Source organism: Pongo abelii, chromosome 12 (assembly GCF_028885655.2).
Source record: "Pongo abelii isolate AG06213 chromosome 12, NHGRI_mPonAbe1-v2.0_pri, whole genome shotgun sequence".
In the NCBI taxonomy this organism is placed as follows: Eukaryota; Metazoa; Chordata; class Mammalia; order Primates; family Hominidae; genus Pongo; species Pongo abelii.
Genome location: NC_071997.2, coordinates 44,550,056 through 44,569,574, shown reverse-complemented (window position 1 = coordinate 44,569,574; position 19,519 = coordinate 44,550,056). Strand labels below are relative to the sequence as shown.

The following is a 19,519-nucleotide window of genomic DNA, read 5'->3' as shown; positions in this document are numbered from 1 at the left end:
AGTGCAGTGGCACGATCGTGGCTCACTGCAAGCTCTGCCTCCCGGGTTCACACCATTCTCCTGCCTCAGTGGGACCTGCCTCTAGTTGGGACCACAGGTGCCTGCCACCGTGCCTGGCTAATTATTTATTTATTTATTTTTTTAATGGAGTCTATTATTTATTTTTATTATTATTATTTTTAATGATGTCTCACTCTGTTGCACAGGTCGGAGTACAGTGGTGTGATCTCAGCTCACTGCAACCTCCAGCTCCCAGGTTCAAGTGATTCTCATACCTCAGCCTCCTGAGTAGCTGGGACTACAGGCTACAGGCATGCATGCGCCACCATCCCCAGCTGATTTTTTTATTTTTAGTAGAGATGGGGTTTCACCATGTTGGCCAGGCTGGTCTCGAACTCCTGGCCTCAAGTGATCCACCCACCTTGGCCTCCCAAGGTGGTAGGATTACAAGTGTGAGCCACCTTGCCTGGTTGAAAGGATGTTTTTAATTAGTTACTGTTGATAATGGATTTATAAGACCCAATCTTAGAAGCAGATTATATTATGATTATATCCTAAGAGCTAATGTTGGAGAAAGTCTAGATTATTAACAGCATGACTTTGTTGTCAGATAGATCTAAGTTAAATGTGACCCTGGAAGTTTCTGAACCTTTTAAAGTCTCAGTTTCTTCATCTGTAAAATGAGTATAAACTTTCCTCTTGGATCACCTTATTATAGGATCAAACCCTATAAATGAGTAGTATCAATTATTCTTATCATTAGGATTACTATTAATCTTTAGAAGGTTCTTCATCTGTCAAAATGTAAAAAAAAAAAAAAAAGTTACACTTAGGAAGACTGTGAAGATTGCAAAATAATGTATAAAAAAAAGCACCTGAGGCTGGGCACGGTGGCCCCTGCTTACAATCACAGCACTTTGGGAGGCTGAGGTGGGCAGATCACTTAAGGCCAGAAGCTGGATACCACCCTGGCCAACACGGTAAAACCCTGTCTCTACTAAGAATACAAAAATTAGCCAAGCATGGTGGCACGTGCCTGTAATCCTAGCTACTCAGGAGGCTGAGGCACGAGAATCGCTTGAACCCACTTGAACCTGAGGGGGTGTGGAATGGGGTGGGGGATGGGGATTGCCATGAGCTGAGATCAGCCTGGGCAACAGAGTGAGACTCTGTCTCCAAAAAAATAAAAAAACACACCTGAGACACAGTAGACCATATTTATGAATTCTCTTCCTCTGCTATTCCTGGCTCTGCCATTTATTCTGTTATTAGTTTCCCCTTCCTACCTCACAGTTCTCTTATTAAAACAAATGACAACCTCAGGGGAAAATTACAATAAACCTCAACTAGTAATAAGTGTAGTTTAATAAATTACTTTTTCTATCTTAATTTATTCTGATTTCCCCAAAGTAAATTCAGCATTTTCACTTACCTTTCCACTATATGCACTGAGTCCATATGTAGTGAGAGATTTTCCTCCAACCAAAACAACATCATCTCCAAATTTATAAGAAGATTCAAGAAGTGATTCAACTGTGAAAGGAACTGTTTCCATGCTCTCACGGTCTCGGTCCCACTGGAAGAGGTCTCCATCCAGGGAAGGAATGATCATCTTATTCCCAAATACCTAAAACAGAAGCTAACTTTTTAAAAGGGCCATAACATTAATTATTATTTTTTCTTACTTCTCCCAGAAAAATGGAAGTGTCATACCTTTAAAGAATAATAGTAATTAAGAGCTGGAGTCTTGATCCTGATGTACTCCAGCCTCCTTCTGAGTAGCACATGAAGCAGTGCAGTCCATCAACCAAAAGTAATTTAAAAGAACTGCCAATCACTAGGCCCTACACATAGTACTCTAGTAAGATCTTTCTCAAACTCAGTTTACCATGGGCCAAAAGGGTCCCATAATGGTAGATGAGTTACCAAAAGAGAGTTTTATGATCAAGTGAGTTCAAGAAGAGGTTACTATAGGAGCTCTTATAGCCATTAGTATGTTAATGTGTAACATGATTATGTGTAATATGTGTAATATGAATATTTAATGTGTAAATAGATAATATATGCTGTATTTTCTAGGGCTATTTTTATCAAGGCCAATTACTGTCATAGACTCAGCTCCAAGGAACACAGGTTTAGAGATATTGATTCAAGTAGTGTCCCATCCCTTCTTTTATTTGCTTTCTCAAATCTGCAATAAGCTAGAAGCCTGATAAGTAAGCTTACTGGTTTTGTGTTCTCAGTTGCCCTTCCTTCTTTTAACAATGCTTATTAAGGGCCTACCTATGGCCTGGCACATTCTGATGGTTGGGATAGATCAGTGAGCAAAACAAACAAATCACTGCCTTCGTGAAGCTTAAACTCTGGTGTCACGAGATAAACAACTTAATAAATAAGTAAATTATATGGTATGTTAGGTGATAAAAGCCATAAAAAAAATGGAACAAGATAAAGGGAGAATGGTAAATACGCATGGGGTGAAGAGGGGATTATCAATAAAGAGCTTAGGGTAGACCCCACTGAGAAAGTAACATTTGGGCAAAGTCTTAACATGAGAGAGTTAACCAGGCCAGGCCAGGCTTTGAAAAGGCTCTTAGATGGAAACATACCCATCATGTTTGAAAAACCACAAGGAAAGTGAACAGGCTGAGAGGCAAGAGTGGAGGCAGAGAGAGCAGGCGGAAGGTAAGAGATTAGTTGATAAGCAGTCAAGCTGTTTAAGGTAGTCAGGTTTGGGATATAATTGAAAGGTAAAGCCAACAGGATTTCATGGTGGATTCTCTTTATGGCATGAGCAAAAGAAAGGAGTCCAGGATAATTCCAAGACTTCTGGCCAAGAATATCTTATCTCTTCAGTAAGAGTTTTAGTACATGTCTTTGTGACATTGACCTTTGGCATTTAAAAAACGCATAATTTGACCTACATCAATTAATGACACAACTAGTTTCCTGATTATCCAGGCTCAAAACTTTAGGAAACAGGGATACGAGAGAAGTAAGAGTTAACAAAATTTTTCTACATAGTTTTTTGTTCTTTAAGCAGCAGACTGCTTTCTTTAAAGGGATACTTACTTGAAAACTCGCATACAGTAACTGAGAGTTCTCATTTGGTGTTCAACTCACACATCTACTTTGCCCCAAACCTGGGGCTTTGGAAGACAGATTAAAAACCACTATTCTAATTCACTTCTTTCTTTCATTTTCCTTATAAGTTCAAATCCTTATTATCTCCTGCTTGAACTACTATAATAGCCTCTTTACAGTTCTTAACTGGAAATTTCCTTAATCTTGTATGTATCTTCCAGATTAATCTCTTTGAGTCAGAGTTAAGCTTGTTATGACACTATTCAAAAATCTTCAACAGCTATTACCTTCTTACTAAAGACCCCAAATCCTAAAGATCCAAAATCCTTTAGAGGATATTCAAAGTCCTCTAAAACTGACCTTAAATAAACCTTTCATCCCTGTCTTTTACTTCTCCCCCAGTGGGTGGAAATCAGGCATGGTTATTTAAACACAACATTTAATGTTACTGATATTGTTCAGTTATGTCATTGTCAATGTCATTTCTTCTTTCTGGAACATCCTTCTGTACCAACTTTGTCAACAGAAATCCTATCTAGCCTTCAACCTAGCATCACGTATTTTTTTGCTTTGAAATCTAAGAAAATTTCGGTAATATAAGTTTGCTGACAAAAATCTTCCCATTCCTTAACTTTCCTTTTTGTTGTAACTATAATCGGAGACACCGTGATATCCTCAAAAATTGTTCACTGTACCTCCAAGAAATACTTACCCGGTCAGCTAATGTTTATATTTATGTTTATACAGTGGCTGTAAAAGTAGTGCACTCATACCCAGTGCCCAAATTTTGTCATCTAATTTCATTCTCCACCAAAAGGAACCAGGGCTCCTCAGAGAAATGGCAGATTCCAGGGCTGGGGCAGTGTAGATGCAAGATGAGCCTTTACCATCTTATTCTTTCAAAAAACAAGGATGTGCTTGAAAAGGGTGAGGGCATGCCACTGGCCAAATCTGGGACAATTAAGCACCAAAATAATTAAGTACTGAATTTTTAAAAATAGGAATTCACATGTTCATACCAATAGCAAACAGATAAAATAAATAATATATGAGGGAAAAGGAAGGGCTGGAGTTGGAAAAATCAGCATTTTGCCACCGTCACAGTAAAGACTGGGTCATACCAGAGTCAGCAATGGTGCTAAACTGAGGTGGAAACTTTGATGAAGAACAGAATATCTACATGTTCTAGGGTGTCTCCTTACAGCGTACTTATTCGTTACAAGAAATTAAAAAACAGAAGTTATATATTATATAGTGGAGATAATACCTTGATTGGATAACCAAAAGTAAAAATCATCAATGAGAGTTAGATGCCCTGAGAGAGACTGCATCACCTATGTAGTATTCCAGCCAAGAATGCACAACCTGAATCTCAGCACAAAGAAACATCAGGCAAGCACAAAGTAAGGAAAATTCCATTTTAAAAATAAAATAACAGAGATACCATATTCTTCAAAAATGTCAATGTCAGATAAAGAAAGGCTGTGGAAAAAAAAAAACTAGATTAAAAGAGGCTAATGTGACAAATAAATGCAATATCTGACCCTAGACTAGATGCTGTACTAGGCGTAGAGGATGCTATAAAGGATATTATTAGGTCAACTGACAAAACTTGAATATGGATGGTAAGGCATTGTATTAATATAAATTGATAATGCTTATAACTTTTGTAATTATGTAAGAGAATATCTCTATTAGGAAATATACACTGATGTATTTAAGAGTAAAGGGCCATGATGCATATTTAACTTATCCTCAAGTATTTCAAGAAAAACAAGTGTGTATGAGGGAATGGGGGAGAAGAGTGAGAGTGGGCAAGAGGACACGGGCAAACATATAAAGCAGGCAACCAGGTTGGGGTAGGTAAAGTCTGAGCACATAAGGTTTTTTTTTTTTCCTTTTTTGGTACCACGTTTATTGTACAACTGTCTGTAGTTTGAAATTACTTCCAAACAAGAGTTTAAAAACAACAGAAAGGTACTCAAGAGTCTTGCAGGAGCTCTATAATCAAACTCAAGACCATACCATTAAATGAAGGTTTACCATAATTCTAGACATTTAAGGGTTCCTATTACTCCTTACTGAAAAAACATTTGATTTTCAGTAAGTTCTCAAGTGACATTGGTATATACCTCACCTAATATTACCTTAGAGTCTTAGCATAACTATTTTATTCTTTGTTTCCTTCTATTTCCTGATAATAGATAACAAATTTTATTCTCAAAAATTAAAACCTTTATTTTTATCTTTTGTAGAATGTCCAACTTGAAGTTGCCATTAGAACAAATTTAGGTCAGAGTATGCACATACCCTATAATAACAATAAGTAGTATTTAGCCGATATGATCTTCTATTTTGAGTTACATATCAGATAGAAAATCAAGTATTTACCATTATCTACCTCCATATTATGTTAAATATTCTACATTTTATTTACCAGAACACTAGATTCAAATAATAAAGTTAAAAATAGATATTTTAATTGGTCATCTCAACAGTAGTATTAGGTTAAAGTATAAACAGAGAAAGCAGGTGTGCATGACTAGAAGAGGAAGAGGAGTTAAGTGTGTCTGCAGTAAACAGACAGTGTTTATTTTGACTTATTTCCTCTTCCATTAAAAACCTCTTTTCCTCTAAAGCAGTAGTGGGTCCTCAGGGAATACAATGTCTCCTAAGTGCAAAAATCAACTGCCAAACTAATATGAAATAAATCCATTTTTGCCCTAAGGATGGTCTCTGCACCTCCAAAAGTAAAACCAACCAATCAACCAACAGACTGACCAACCAACCTTATCTTCAATTAAAAATATAGTTTAAAGAACCAAGATTTGATGATTGACTTATCATATCAAATCTTATGAGAAAACTGCCTTATTTTAAAAGTTAAATGCTCAACAGCATTAACTCAGTAAGTGCAAAACACAAAACAACAACAAGGCATTATGATTCAATAATGAATCATCATGTCGTATTTCTGGATTATGATTTTAAAAGTTCACTTTTAAATAGCTGCTCTTCACTAATTGGTTGCTTATGAGTCATACACATGGCCTGCTGACCTTTGTGCCAATCTTGTCAAGTCTTTCAGGCTGCATATGTGAAAGCAGATGGAGCTTTTCCTTGAGAGCCACAGAAGCAATATATGCATGCAGTTCAGGTACAGAGATGACATCACCCTTCACAATAGCATTACCTCACCCCCTAAGCATAGGAATGAGTCACCCGATAGTCAGCTGCAATCTCTTGGTAGAAAAAAATGTAGGTTATGGTGATGCATTTTCACATCCCACTGATTTGTTCATGTAAACAGCTATTTGTTCTGATTCGCTGCTCTGCATCTCAAACTCATTGTGTGACTTGCTTCTCCCTTAAGTCATTTTAAAAAGTCTAAATTTTTGTATTTATTTTCTTTGTTTTTTCCCTGTTCATAATTTAAAATAAAGGTGCTAGCAAACTCCCAGAGTCTATCTGTGTAATCATAAAGCAGTTTAGTAAAGTAATTCCGTTTCTGTTTCTTAAAATCTAAGTGGTACAATGTACACCAGTGGCACTTGCAATCAGGGATTTCTATCTGAAATTAAAATGTGAAAATAAGAACTTTAATTTTAAAGTGGAGGAAGGAATTTCATATGAGAAAATAAAGGAAGTACTACTACTAAAATGAGCACTACCAGCAGTAAAAAACAAAAATTCCTCTAACTATAAGAAAAATGTTTCCCATTTGATTCTTCCCTATTTTTCTATGCAGCCAACCCCTCTCCCCAACTAATTCACACACTCTTTGGGGTACATTCAACTTTAACTTGTTATAAAAAATTTCAAACATATAGAATGTGGAGATTAATAAATCCCCATGTATCTATCATCCAGTTTCAAGAATTATCAACATTTTGCCAACTGTTTCATCTATCTCCACTCACCTACTATATACTTGTTTACTGGAGTAAAATCATCAAATTTTAAAATTTCTCCTATTATCTCAAAGATCTACTTTATGATGAGGAATTCCAAGTCTACATATTACATCTGATTCTTTTCCCTCCACAAAGGAGCTTCTTTCAAACCCTTTGTTATGCACTGATTTACTTGAGAAACCAGATTATTTGTTCTATAGAATGTCCCACAGTCAGGATTCTACATGTCATTTAACTTCTTCCTTTATTTCCTATATTTCCTGAAAAGTATGATTAGACTTGGAGCTTTGATCTGATGCAGGTTCAATTGTTTCGACAAGAAGCCCTCGTATCTGGTGCTATGCACTTCCTATTACATTAGGGGTCTACAAACTACAGCCCATGAGCCAAATCCAGCCTAATGCCTGTTTTGTAAGTAAAGTTTTATTGGAACACAGCCACACATTCATTCATTTATGTATCTGTCTATGACTGCTTTCTAGCTGCAACTAAAGGCCACATGGTCCTCAAAGCCTAAGATAAGTACCATCTGGCCCTTTACAGGAAAAGTTGGCTGGCCCCTATGCTATACCATATTAGGAGGCACATAGTGTTTGCATGCCCCACTTTTAATGATGTTACTATCAATCACTTGAGTTTGGGGGAGTCGGCCTGATCCCTCCATTTAAAGTGTCCCATCAACTTTTTACCATTTTAGTATTGCTTGATGGCCTACTATTTCAATAAAAGAACTAGAATAGCAATTTCTAATTTTGTCATTCTTTCTGCATTTATTAGTTAAGATTTTTCTTTTTTCTTTTTTCTTTTTTTTTGCTTTTCTTTTTTTGAGATGGAGTCTTGCTCTGTCGCCCAGGCTGGAGTGTAGTGGCGCAATCTCGGGTCACTGCAACCTCCGCCTCCCAGGTTCAAGTGATTCTCCTGCCTCAGCCTCCCAAGTAGGTGAGACTACAGGCACCCACCACCATGTCCGGCTAATTTTTTGTATTTTTAGTAGAGATGAGGTTTCACCACGTTAGCCAGGGTGGTCTCAGTCTCCTGACCTCGTGATCTGCCTGCCTCAGCCTCTCAAAGTGCTGGGATTACAGGCGTGAGCCACTACTCCCGGCCTAGTTAGGATTTTTCTATAAAGAACTTTTCCTCATTCGGTTTTGGAAGCCAGATCTGCACACACTAGCATTTTCTTGATTAGTGACTCAGGCATTAAACACTCTCAAATCCCAAAAATTGTATCCAGAAGTAACTCACCCACTATAAAACTGAAAATTGAAAAGGGTTCAGGAGACTTGATGAGACCAGTGTGTTCCCTAACCAGGAAAGAGGGAAAAGGAACACACTGGCCCTGATAGTTAACAAAAGCCAAGTTCTGTGTATAAGCTAAGAAACAACAAGGTTTAAAAAGGAGAAGAGTGGGTAAGAAAAAGAATGTGGCAAGATGCAGACTCACCAAGTGTAGAGATAAGGAAGAATGAACATGGGCCATGAAGAAAGACAGTGTAAAACACCAATTATCCTAGAATAGTTATGAAAGGGGCACACACCCCTGCCCCACCTAAGAACCCCAGGGAGCATTTCTAGGATAATACAATAACATTCTTACAATAATGATCCCAAGGAATAAATAAAAAGATACAACTCATTAAGATTGGGAAGATGTGAAATACATGAATACACCATTAATGTTCTCACTTGTAAGTGGGAGTTGAACAATGAGATCACATGGACACACGGAGGGGAACAACACATACTGGGGCCTGTCGGGGGTGGGGAGCAAGGGGAGGAAGAGCATTAGAACAAACACCTAATGCATGTGGGGTTTAAAACCTAGATGATGGGTTGATAGGTACAGCAAACCACCATGACACATGTATACCTATGTAACAAACCTGCACATTCTGCTATATCCTGGAACTTAAAGTAAAGAAAAAAAAAGAAAAGAAAAAGAAAAATATGCCATTAAAAATGCTAAATTGTTGACTTTTTTATTATCTGGAAGTCTCCTTTGCCTAGAACAATTACTTTCCTAGCCATACTAGTTGTTTTGCAAACCAAGGTGATGGGGCAACAGCACATATCCAAAATACAAAATCAAGATGTATCCATACCAACCAGACCAGCTGACTGCACCTCATCCAGCCCCATCCCCTGGGTCCCTGACTCTACTACTCATTTACTATGTGACCTCGGATAAAAACGAACACTTCACTGTTTTACAAAATGTCTCACGTTTCCTTATTTCACTTGATTCTCAAAATCGCTCTCCACAACTAACTTAAAAGGGATTCCTTTTTGGTCTCCAACCATTGACTAATGCTTTTATCACTTTGGGCATCCACAGGCTTCCTGCTTTTTCCCACTGCTTTCCAAGTTCCCCAATTGACAGTGGAAAGGGTTTTCTGATGTTCTGTTTTGCTACAAAACTTTCAATAAGACTAACGAATCAAGGAGTTGTTTGAAGAGGCATTTGCATTATAAGTCAGTTATCTCTAATTATGGAAGTATTTATATTTGTACATATTCATAAAGTCTTCACACCAAGTAGCAGATGCGAAAATCTGAAGGAAAGCAGGATAATCTCTAAAATCCTACTAAAACAAATCTATCATTGAAACACTTTTTCTCTCAATTTTCTCTGACTTATCAGTCTCTCTCAATTTTAAAATGTTGGACCTTAAAGCTTTGGTCATAGGTCTTCTCACGCTACTTTCTTTCAAGGTGATCGATCTTCTCAGTTCCCATGACACAAGCAATTTTAATTTTAACTTCAGCCCAGACTTTTCTTCTGTCAGCACAAGACCCATAAAGTCAAATGCCTTCTTTAGCATCTCTGCTTGGAGAGCTCTCATGGTCTCTCCGAACTCATATCTAAACAATGCATGTTCTTCCTTTCTATACCTGTTTTTTTTTTTTTTTTAATTATACTTTAAGTTTTAGGGTACATGTGCACAATGTGCAGGTTAGTTACATACGTATACATGTGCCATGCTGGTGTGCTGCACCCATTAACTCGTCATTTAGCATTAGGTATATCTCCTAAAGCTATCCCTCCCCCCTCCCCCCACCCCACAACAGTCCCCAGAGTGTGATGTTCCCCTTCCTGTGTCCATGTGTTCTCATTGTTCAATTCCCATCTATGAGTGAGAACATGCGGTGTTTGGTTTTTTGTCCTTGCGATAGTTTACTGAGAATGATGATTTCCAATTTCATCCATGTCCCTACGAAGGACATGAACTCATCATTTTTTATGGCTGCATAGTATTCCATGGTGTATATGTGCCACATTTTCTTAATCCAGTCTATCATTGTTGGACATTTGGGTTGGTTCCAAGTCTTTGCCATTGTGAAAAGTGCTGCAATAAACATACGTGTGCATGTGTCTTTATAGCAGCATGATTTATAGTCCTTTGGGTATATACCCAGTAATGGGATGGCTAGGTCAAATGGTATTTCTAGTTCTAGATCCCTGAGGAATCGCCACACTGACTTCCACAATGGTTGAACTAGTTTACAGTCCCACCAACAGTGTAAAAGTGTTCCTATTTCTCCACATCCTCTCCAGCACCTGTTGTTTCCTGACTTTTTAATGATTGCCATTCTAACTGGTGTGAGATGGTATCTCATTGTGGTTTTGATTTGCATTTCTCTGATGGCCAGTGATGATGAGCATTTTTTCATGTGTCTTTTGGCAGCATAAATGTCTTCTTTTGAGAAGTGTCTGTTCATATCCTTTGCCCACTTTTTGATGGGGTTGTTTGTTTTTTTCTTGTAAATTTGTTTGAGTTCATTGTAGATTCTGGATATTAGCCCTTTGTCAGATGAGTAGGTTGTGAAAATTTTCTCCCATTCTGTAGGTTGCCTGTTCACTCTGATGGTAGTTTCTTTTGCTGTGCAGAAGCTCTTTAGTTTAATTAGATCCCATTTGTCAATTTTGGCTGTTGTTGCCATTGCTTTTGGTGTTTTAGACATGAAGTCCTTGCCCATGCCTATGTCCTGAATGGTGATGCCTAGGTTTTCTTCTAGGGTTTTTATGGTTTTAGGTCTAACGTTTAAGTCTTTAATCCATCTTGAATTAATTTTTGTATGAGGTGTAAGGAAGGGATCCAGTTTCAGCTTTCTACATATGGCTAGCCAGTTTTCCCAGCACCATTTATTAAATAGGGAATCCTTTCCCCATTGCTTGTTTTTCTCAGGTTTGTCAAAGATCAGATAGTTGTAGATACACGGCGTTATTTCTGAGGGCTCTCTTCTGTTCCATTGATCTATGTCTCTGTTTTGGTACCAGTACCATGCTGTTTTGGTTACTGTAGCCTTGTAGTATAGTTTGAAGTCAGGTAGCGTGATGCCTCCAGCTTTGTTCTTTTGGCTTAGGATTGACTTGGCGATGCGGGCTCTTTTTTGGTTCCATATGAACTTTCAAGTAGTTTTTTCCAATTCTGTGAAGAAAGTCATTGGTAGCTTGATGGGGATGGCATTGAATCTATAAATTACCTTGGGTAGTATGGCCATTTTCACGATATTGATTCTTCCTACCCATGAGCATGGAATGTTCTTCCATTTGTTTGTATCCTCTTTTATTTCCTTGAGCAGTGGTTTGTAGTTCTCCTTGAAGAGGTCCTTCACGTCCCTTGTAAGTTGGATTCCTAAGTATTTTATTCTCTTTGAAGCGATTGTGAATGGGAGTTCACTCATGATTTGGCTCTCTGTCTGTCTGTTATTGGTGTATAAGAATGCTTGTGATTTTTGTACATTGATTTTGTATCCTGAGACTTTGCTGAAGTTGCTTATCAGCTTAAGGAGATTTTGGGCTGAGACAATGGGGTTTTCTAGATATACAATCATGTCATCTGCAAACAGGGACAATTTGACTTCCTCTTTTCCTAATTGAATACCCTTTATTTCCTTCTCCTGCCTAATTGTCCTGGCCAGAACTTCCAACACTATGTTGAATAGGAGTGGTGAGAGAGGGCATCCCTGTCTTGTGCCAGTTTTCAAAGGGAATGCTTCCAGTTTTTGCCCATTCAGTATGATATTGGCTGTGGGTTTGTCATAGATAGCTCTTATTATTTTGAGATACGTCCCATCAACACCTAATTTATTGAGAGTTTTTAGCATGAAGGGTTGCTGAATTTTGTCAAACGCCTTTTCTGCATCTATTGAGATAATCATGTGGTTTTTGTCTTTGGTTCTGTTTATATGCTGGATTACATTTATTGATTTGCGTATATTGAACCAGCCTTGCATCCCAGGGATGAAGCCCACTTGATCATGGTGGATAAGCTTTTTGATGTGCTGCTGGATTCGGTTTGCCAGTATTTTATTGAGGATTTTTGCATCAATGTTCATCAAGGATATTGGTCTAAAATTCTCTTTTTTGGTTGTGTCTCTGCCCAGCTTTGGTATCAGGATGATGCTGGCCTCATAAAATGAGTTAGGGAGGATTCCCTCTTTTTCTATTGATTGGAATAGTTTCAGAAGGAATGGTACCAGTTCCTCCTTGTACCTCTGGTAGAATTCGGCTGTGAATCCATCTGGTCCTGGACTCTTTTTGGTTGGTAAGCTATTGATTATTGCCACAATTTCAGATCCTGTTATTGGTCTATTCAGAGATTCAACTTCTTCCTGCTTTAGTCTTGGGAGAGTGTATGTGTCGAGGAATTTATCCATTTCTTCTAGATTTTCTAGTTTATTTGCGTAGAGGTGTTTGTAGTATTCTCTGATGGTAGTTTGTATTTCTGTGGGATCGGTGGTGATATCCCCTTTATCATTTTTTATTGCGTCTATTTGATTCTTCTCTCTTTTTCTATACCTGTTCTTAATTTACTACTAAATCCTCCTTTGGTCTTGTAATTTTATCTTCCTCATTAAACGTCTTTTGAATCCATCACTTTACTTCACTCATTTCCACTGTCTCCATCCAGTCTATCAACTCCATCTGGATGACTACCATACAGTCTCTTAACTAGTGTGGGAGACTAGAAATAGTCTCCCAATTTCTGCTGTTGTTCCAGTCCATTTTCTACAGTCAGAGTGATCTCTTCCACTTAAACCTTCAATGGTTTCTCATGGCTCAGGATAAAATCTGAAATGTCTAATATAGCTTACTAGACCCTGCATAACCTGGTCCTGGCCTACCTCAATGGGCTCATTTCGGCTACTCTCTCCCAACCCTCATTCCTGTTGCCATCCTCAACTTCTCTCAGTTGCCCGAACATGCCATGGTAATTCTCGCCTTAAGGCCTTGACATAGGCTATTTCCTCTCGCAGCACAATCCTCTCCCTCCTCTCTATCCATCTCTTGCCTCAGTAACTCCTGTTCATACAAGAGAGGCCTTCTTTGACCATCAGGCTAGGTAAGCACTTATGCTTGTTAGAGTCTTTCTTTGTGCTCTATCCTGCCTTGTGCCAGTTACCACACTCAATTGCATTATTTGTACTATAATTATTTCATATTTGCCTCCCTAGCTGGCTCCACACAGTACCTTATAAGTCCTAGAAAGTTCTAGAAAGGCAGGAATCACATCTGTCCTGGGCAGTGCACAATTCTGCACGCCTCCCTCCTGCAATCCTGAATTCAGTTTTGGATGTGTTAAGTTTTGGTGCCTGTGACTATCCCACTAGGGTTGTCCTAGAAGCAGTTTAGGTGCTCAAAATGTGCTGAGCTACATGCTAAGTATGCTCTATGCAAGATGTCTTTGAATAATTAATCTCCATAAAGCACATGAAGAATTAGTAGTAGAGAAAATACAAATAAATTGGTAAGCATTAAGGTATTTTAAAAAGCATTAAATGTTGGAAAGAGGGAAAGACGTAAGTACAAAGATCTTGGGTTGAGTCTCACCTTTACTATATCAGACAAATCTCTGAATCTTTTTGATCCCCAATTTTATCATCCAAAAAATTAGGGTTAATAAGAATATTTACTTCACAGGGCTATGTAAATTACTAAGAATAGATATCACTTTACAAACTATAAAATGCTACTCAAACAACAGTTTATGATCCAGGGCTGCTTACTTTGAACTTCTAAGGTAATTTGTATGTGTTTATGTGTATATATACATGTATACTTATGAAAGAAAAAAGTTAAAAGCAAAAATATAAACTCAGTCTAGCTCATGTGACTACCTATATAATTCATTGTGAGCTTTATTTTATTCTCTGTTGGAAACTTCAGGAGAGAACTATTATTCATGAATACAAAATTTCAAAAATAACAAAAGCTTTTTGAATTCTAGAGAATACCTGCTCCAGAAGTAAATTAAAGGGGGGAGCAGACAGAAAGTTTAATTATGCAAGGTCAGTTATTTCTTTCCCAAACATGGATTCACATCTGTTTAAAAACAAGGCCTCAAAACCAAATAAAGATTAATTCAGTGTAGAATTAAGTATATCAAACTGCTGCAGTTTTTGATTTATCAGAAAGCTCTATCAAGCCTAAAATTCTTTGACTGTAACATAACAACTCTAATGGATTGAAAGTACTTTATTAATCAATAAAGACAATCAATGCTAAAGAAAAATTAACAAGTATATGTCTGTATATTTTAATTCTTCAAAAATGATACACTTGAATGGAACATAAACAGTAAATCTTAATTAACCAAAATGAGCAACTGACTGCACTAACAGATGTCAGAATTGACTATTTGTGACTTAAAAAAAAAGATGCTTCAACATTGTTGTATTATGGAAATATATATTTTTACTTCCCTGGAAACACTGGGGAAAGTAAAAGGAAGACTGTTTGATAAAAGTAAAGGGTCTCCAGGAATTATACCTGAAAGACAAGGGAAGGGGCATCACCATTAGATGATGATGCCCTAACGGGAGGGGTAATGAGATTGTTCAGCAGATCTGGGTATTAGTCAGATTGCATCCCAAGTGATATGCTATATGCTTAAATGTTGAGAAAAACCTCTGCAATGATTTGGTATTTATCTTAAAAAATGTAAATTAGTACTCAAGAGCAGAGAAATATCAAGTTGATAACAATTGTTTAATTCTTTTTTTTCACTAATTTAATCAACCTATAAAACAAAATGCCTCAAGGAAAACTACCAGACTAGCTTTTTAAGCATACTTCTCACAGTCATGATAAAAGAACACTGATTTCAATAACTATCTCTGCCTTCACCTAGATTAATATATATTCATGACATAAACAATGTATATGAAGAGTCAATTTCCTAAAAAAAAATAAAAAATAAAAAAACCAGGGCCAAATCAGTTTCTCCTTTGGTGACATGCAATGCTGGGATAAATTAGCTTAGTTCACAGCACTGCTTTCAGCCATGCTAAGGGATTAATATAACAAAATTAAATTAAAGCACTGTTTCATTTCTATAATTAAAAGAAAAGCAATTAACCCAGGCAATTATTTAAATATTGGCTTGCTACATGATTGACAGCTATGCTTCAAAATAAACTGCCATCTTAGATGACACAGACTCAAAATGTGCTAGTTCGCGTGCAAATGAAAAACTGCAAAACAACTTGGACAGCTTTCAGTAAAAGTAAGAGAAGCTTTAAAAGAGATTACAGATTCTCTTTTAATAAATACTTAAAAGGGTCTACTAATAGACTCTTTCTAAACAAAGCAGTAACCAGTAAAGCTGTACCCTTTTCAAAGGCAGTCCCACTTTTCAAAGCCCTTATATTAGTGGAATGCATGCAGTCTGATATGGGGAGGGGGAGGAGGCTGGAGAGCACCAGCATCAGAGCTGCCTGTTTCTGCACCTGTCTGAAACAGAAAGGCGGTGTCCCTTGGGGAGAAACATGCCTAAAATAAAGCAAAACCCCAAACCTTATCTAAGTTTAGACGAGAGTTGTTTGTTCTTCTTAAGAGGAAATAAAGGGCATATTTAACAGAAAACCAAAACAGAAAACAAATATGGTATCTCTAAATAAAGATAAAGGTATTCATCTAAGTACAAATTAGTTATATATACACAATTACAATATGCATTCTGAATAACAAAAGGAAGGTCTTCATATTTAAAAATGAGTTCTAAGACATAAAGAAGTAGATAGTTCAATCTACTTAGATTTGGTGAAGTGATCCAAATGTAGCCCAGAGATCCTAAAGAAAAAACGATGCTCATGTGTTACAAAACAAAATTTTAAGACAATCAGTGAGGAATCACAGACAAATTTCCTTAGTGCTTTTCTCAAGGTTGAATCTGAATATAAATTACTAGAGGAAAGCAAATCAGATTTCACATCAGGTGGTCCTTCTGAAAATTAAAAACAAAATTCTTAGCTACTATTAACTGGAAAAAATATTACACTTAGAACCTAAGCACATCTGTTAAAGCTAATAGAGTGAACTTTAGGTGCATTATTTATTCTAAGACACACAAACATGCACCTTAATGGTTTTAGCTTGGTTATGTATCCACACTCTTCAGGAGATAGTGGCAAATGAGATGTGTGTCCCAAGGTACACAATTCATACAATTCATTCTAAATATAATTTAAAACATCTGTTCTTAGTGGAACTGTCAATTTCCCTTATCTTCCAGGAGCTTATTTTTTCCATTGACATAATCAAAATCCCACTAAAGCAACAAAATACACTATTTTGTAAGCCTTTTGGATTAGAAAAGGTTAAGAACATCAGAGCAAGCCAGGAGGCAAGTATGTACCTAATGGTAATTCCTAGTGAATTTGTTCTTTATTTTCAGAAGAATCCTTAAATGTAGTAAAAGGGAAAGTTCAAAAATTTCTCCAGATAATTTACTTGGGTGTTTCATGTATGTGACTGTACCTGACGCATGAAGTTAGAGTATCTTTAGAGATGTAGTCCAATTCTATAACTTTACAGAGAAGGAAATTAAAGCTCTACTGGTTAAATAATTTAGCCAGTTCACACAGTAAGTTAATGGAAGAATTAAGACTAAAACTGAAGCTCCTGAATCCTAGTCCCTCCTCCACAATACCACACAGTCTAAGAAGTTCCTGTGTGGCTTTACTATTCCAGCAAAAGTACATGTGATTCATAATCAATTCCTTTATCAATAACTTAAAAATTATTATACAGTCTATCAAATCCTTTATCCTTCACCTTCTCAGATTAATAAGTAACTTTGATAGTTGCAGAGAATACATCTTCTCTGGTCTTCTGAGGTTAATCTGTTTCCTCGTCATAAGACAGGGTTGTGCTATGTGGCCCAGGCTGGCCTCAAACTCCTGGGCTCAACTGGGCCCAGCCTCCTGAGTAGCTGGGACGACTACTCAGGAGGCACGTGCCAATGTGCCCAACTTTCATACCATTCTTGATGAAAGCTTGGAGAAACCGACATTCTAATACAGGAGTCCCCACAGGAAGCCATGAACCTATTTATTGTTACCTGGGAGGTGACACCTGCTATATATCCATGCCAGCTCTTTCTGCCTGCTACAACTGGCCCTCTTCCCTACACCAGCCTTTACAACCAAACACTGGGTTTCTGAGAGAGGAAGTTAACTACTTCTCACAAAGTTAACTATTATGAAGGTTAAGGACCTTAAGAAAACACTGCACCAGATGCATTTTGAAGGTAGTATTACTCTATGCATCCAGTTCACAGCATTTCAAATGGCAGTATTTGATTTTTTTTTTTTTTTGAGACAGGGTCTCACTCTGTCACCCAGGCTGGAGTGCAGTGGTGTGACCTGACTCACCGCAACCTCCATCTCCCAGGCCCAAGTGATCCTCCCACCTCAGCCTCCCGAGTAGCTGGAACTACAGGTGCATGTCACCACACCTGGCTAATTTTTGTATTTTTTTTCTTGTATTTTGTATTTTTTGTAGAGATGGGGTTTCGCCATGTTGCCCAGGCTGGTCTAGAACTCTTGACCTCAAGCAATCCACCTGCCTTGGCTTCCCAAAGTGCTGGGATTACAGGTGTGAACCACCGTGCCCAGCCTTGATGATCCTTTTGTGGTGTTTTGTCCAACTTTTTTCTTCTAAATCTGAACTGGACAAATGTTCAACTTTTGAACATAACTTCTAGATGCTGAGCAGCACACACCTTGCTGAATAACAGATGACTCACGCTCACAATACAGTCTTCTCTCCTTGCTAATATGTTTATAATTTCACAAATATCCTTACATTTCTATCACATACCAATTAAGTAATTTTCAAAGTATGGTTTGTGGACTCTTTCAGGGGTGCAAAATAGCACACAGTTTTCAAACAAGATGTGATTTGCCTTTTCACTGGGTTGTTATTTGCCCTGAAGGTATAAAAGCAATGCTGACTAAAACTGCCTGTGCCTTCGCACAATTCAGGAACCAAACTAAGAATACAATGGTATTCTTCACTGTCATACACCTGAACTAAAGGAAAAAAAAACAGAGACAGTTGCACTTACAAATGTTCTTGATGAAGCAATAAAAATGACTGATTTCATTAAATCTTGACCCTGAGTAACACATCTTTTTATTATTCTGCATGACTAATTAGGAAGTAGGTAACAAGCCTTTCTCCACATGCTAAAGCATGTCTTGAGAAAAAGCACTTCTGGAACTGAGTTGTGAGCTGAACTAGCAGCTTTGTTCATTGAGCTCCAATTTTACTCAAAAGTCAACTGGGTATTAGGTAGACATTTTCTAAAAAATGAACAAAGTGAACTTTTTACTTCAAAGAACACATCTGACAGTATTTGTGATAAAATTTATGTTTTTAAGTGAATTCTAGAATACTGGAAAACCTGGGCCAGGCATGGTGGCTCATGCCTGTAATTCCAGCACTTTGGGAGGCTGAGGCAGGAGGATAGCTTGAGCCCAGCAGTTCGAGATCAGCCTGGGCAAAATAAGAAAGCCCCATCTCTACAAAAAAAAAAAAAAAAAAAAAAAAAGGTAGCTGAGCTTGGTGGCAAGCGCCTAGAGTCTTAGCTACTTAGGAGGCTGAGGTGGAAGGACTGCTTGAGCCCAGGAGTTGGAGGCTACTGTGAGCTATGATCATGCCACTGCACTCCAGCCTGGGCAACAGAGTGAGACCCTGTCTCTAAAAGACAAAAAACAAAAGAAAACAAAAAAACTTGCATCTGCCAATTTGCGCTTCACAGCTTCCCAGTACTTACAGACTTTTCTGATGAGATCAGTGGTAACAGCAACAAATTTGTTTCTTTTTTTTTTTTAAATATTCTATAAGGAAATATGCCAACATTTAAAAGATCTATGTAACTCAGTCAATACTTTCTAAGTTATAAAATCATGCATGAGTAAAAGGCAAGACAGACCAATGGATGTTAGTGTTCAGAGTATAAAATGTTCATTGATATGGTTTCTGATTCCACACTGCAACTAACCTTTAAAAAACTTCCACTTGTTTTGGCAGAGTATTAAAAAAGAATGGCCTCAATTATTTGAAAAGGCTACTAGAATATTCCTGCCTTTTCCAACTACATTTGTATGTGGCTGGATTTTCTTCTTTATGTAGTTAAATCAAAACAATGCAATATATTTAAGGCAGACGTGGATACAACTGTTTTCTATTAAACCAGAAATTTAAGAGACTTGCAAAAATGTAAAATGCC

At 37.5% G+C, this 19,519-nt stretch overlaps 1 protein-coding gene across 4 annotated transcripts in view; it reads right to left on the bottom strand.

Moving 5' to 3' along the window:
• The window catches only part of EIF2AK3 (eukaryotic translation initiation factor 2 alpha kinase 3), a 136,191-nt gene that overhangs the window by 37,639 nt on the left and 79,033 nt on the right, over window positions 1–19,519 (bottom strand). For all 4 annotated transcript variants that reach the window (XM_063713568.1, XM_054547947.2, XM_002811805.5 and 1 more), the window contains one exon: window positions 1,433–1,627. In XM_063713568.1, coding sequence (XP_063569638.1) covers window positions 1,433–1,627 — 195 coding nt within the window. The remainder of the gene's footprint in view (window positions 1–1,432; window positions 1,628–19,519) is intronic.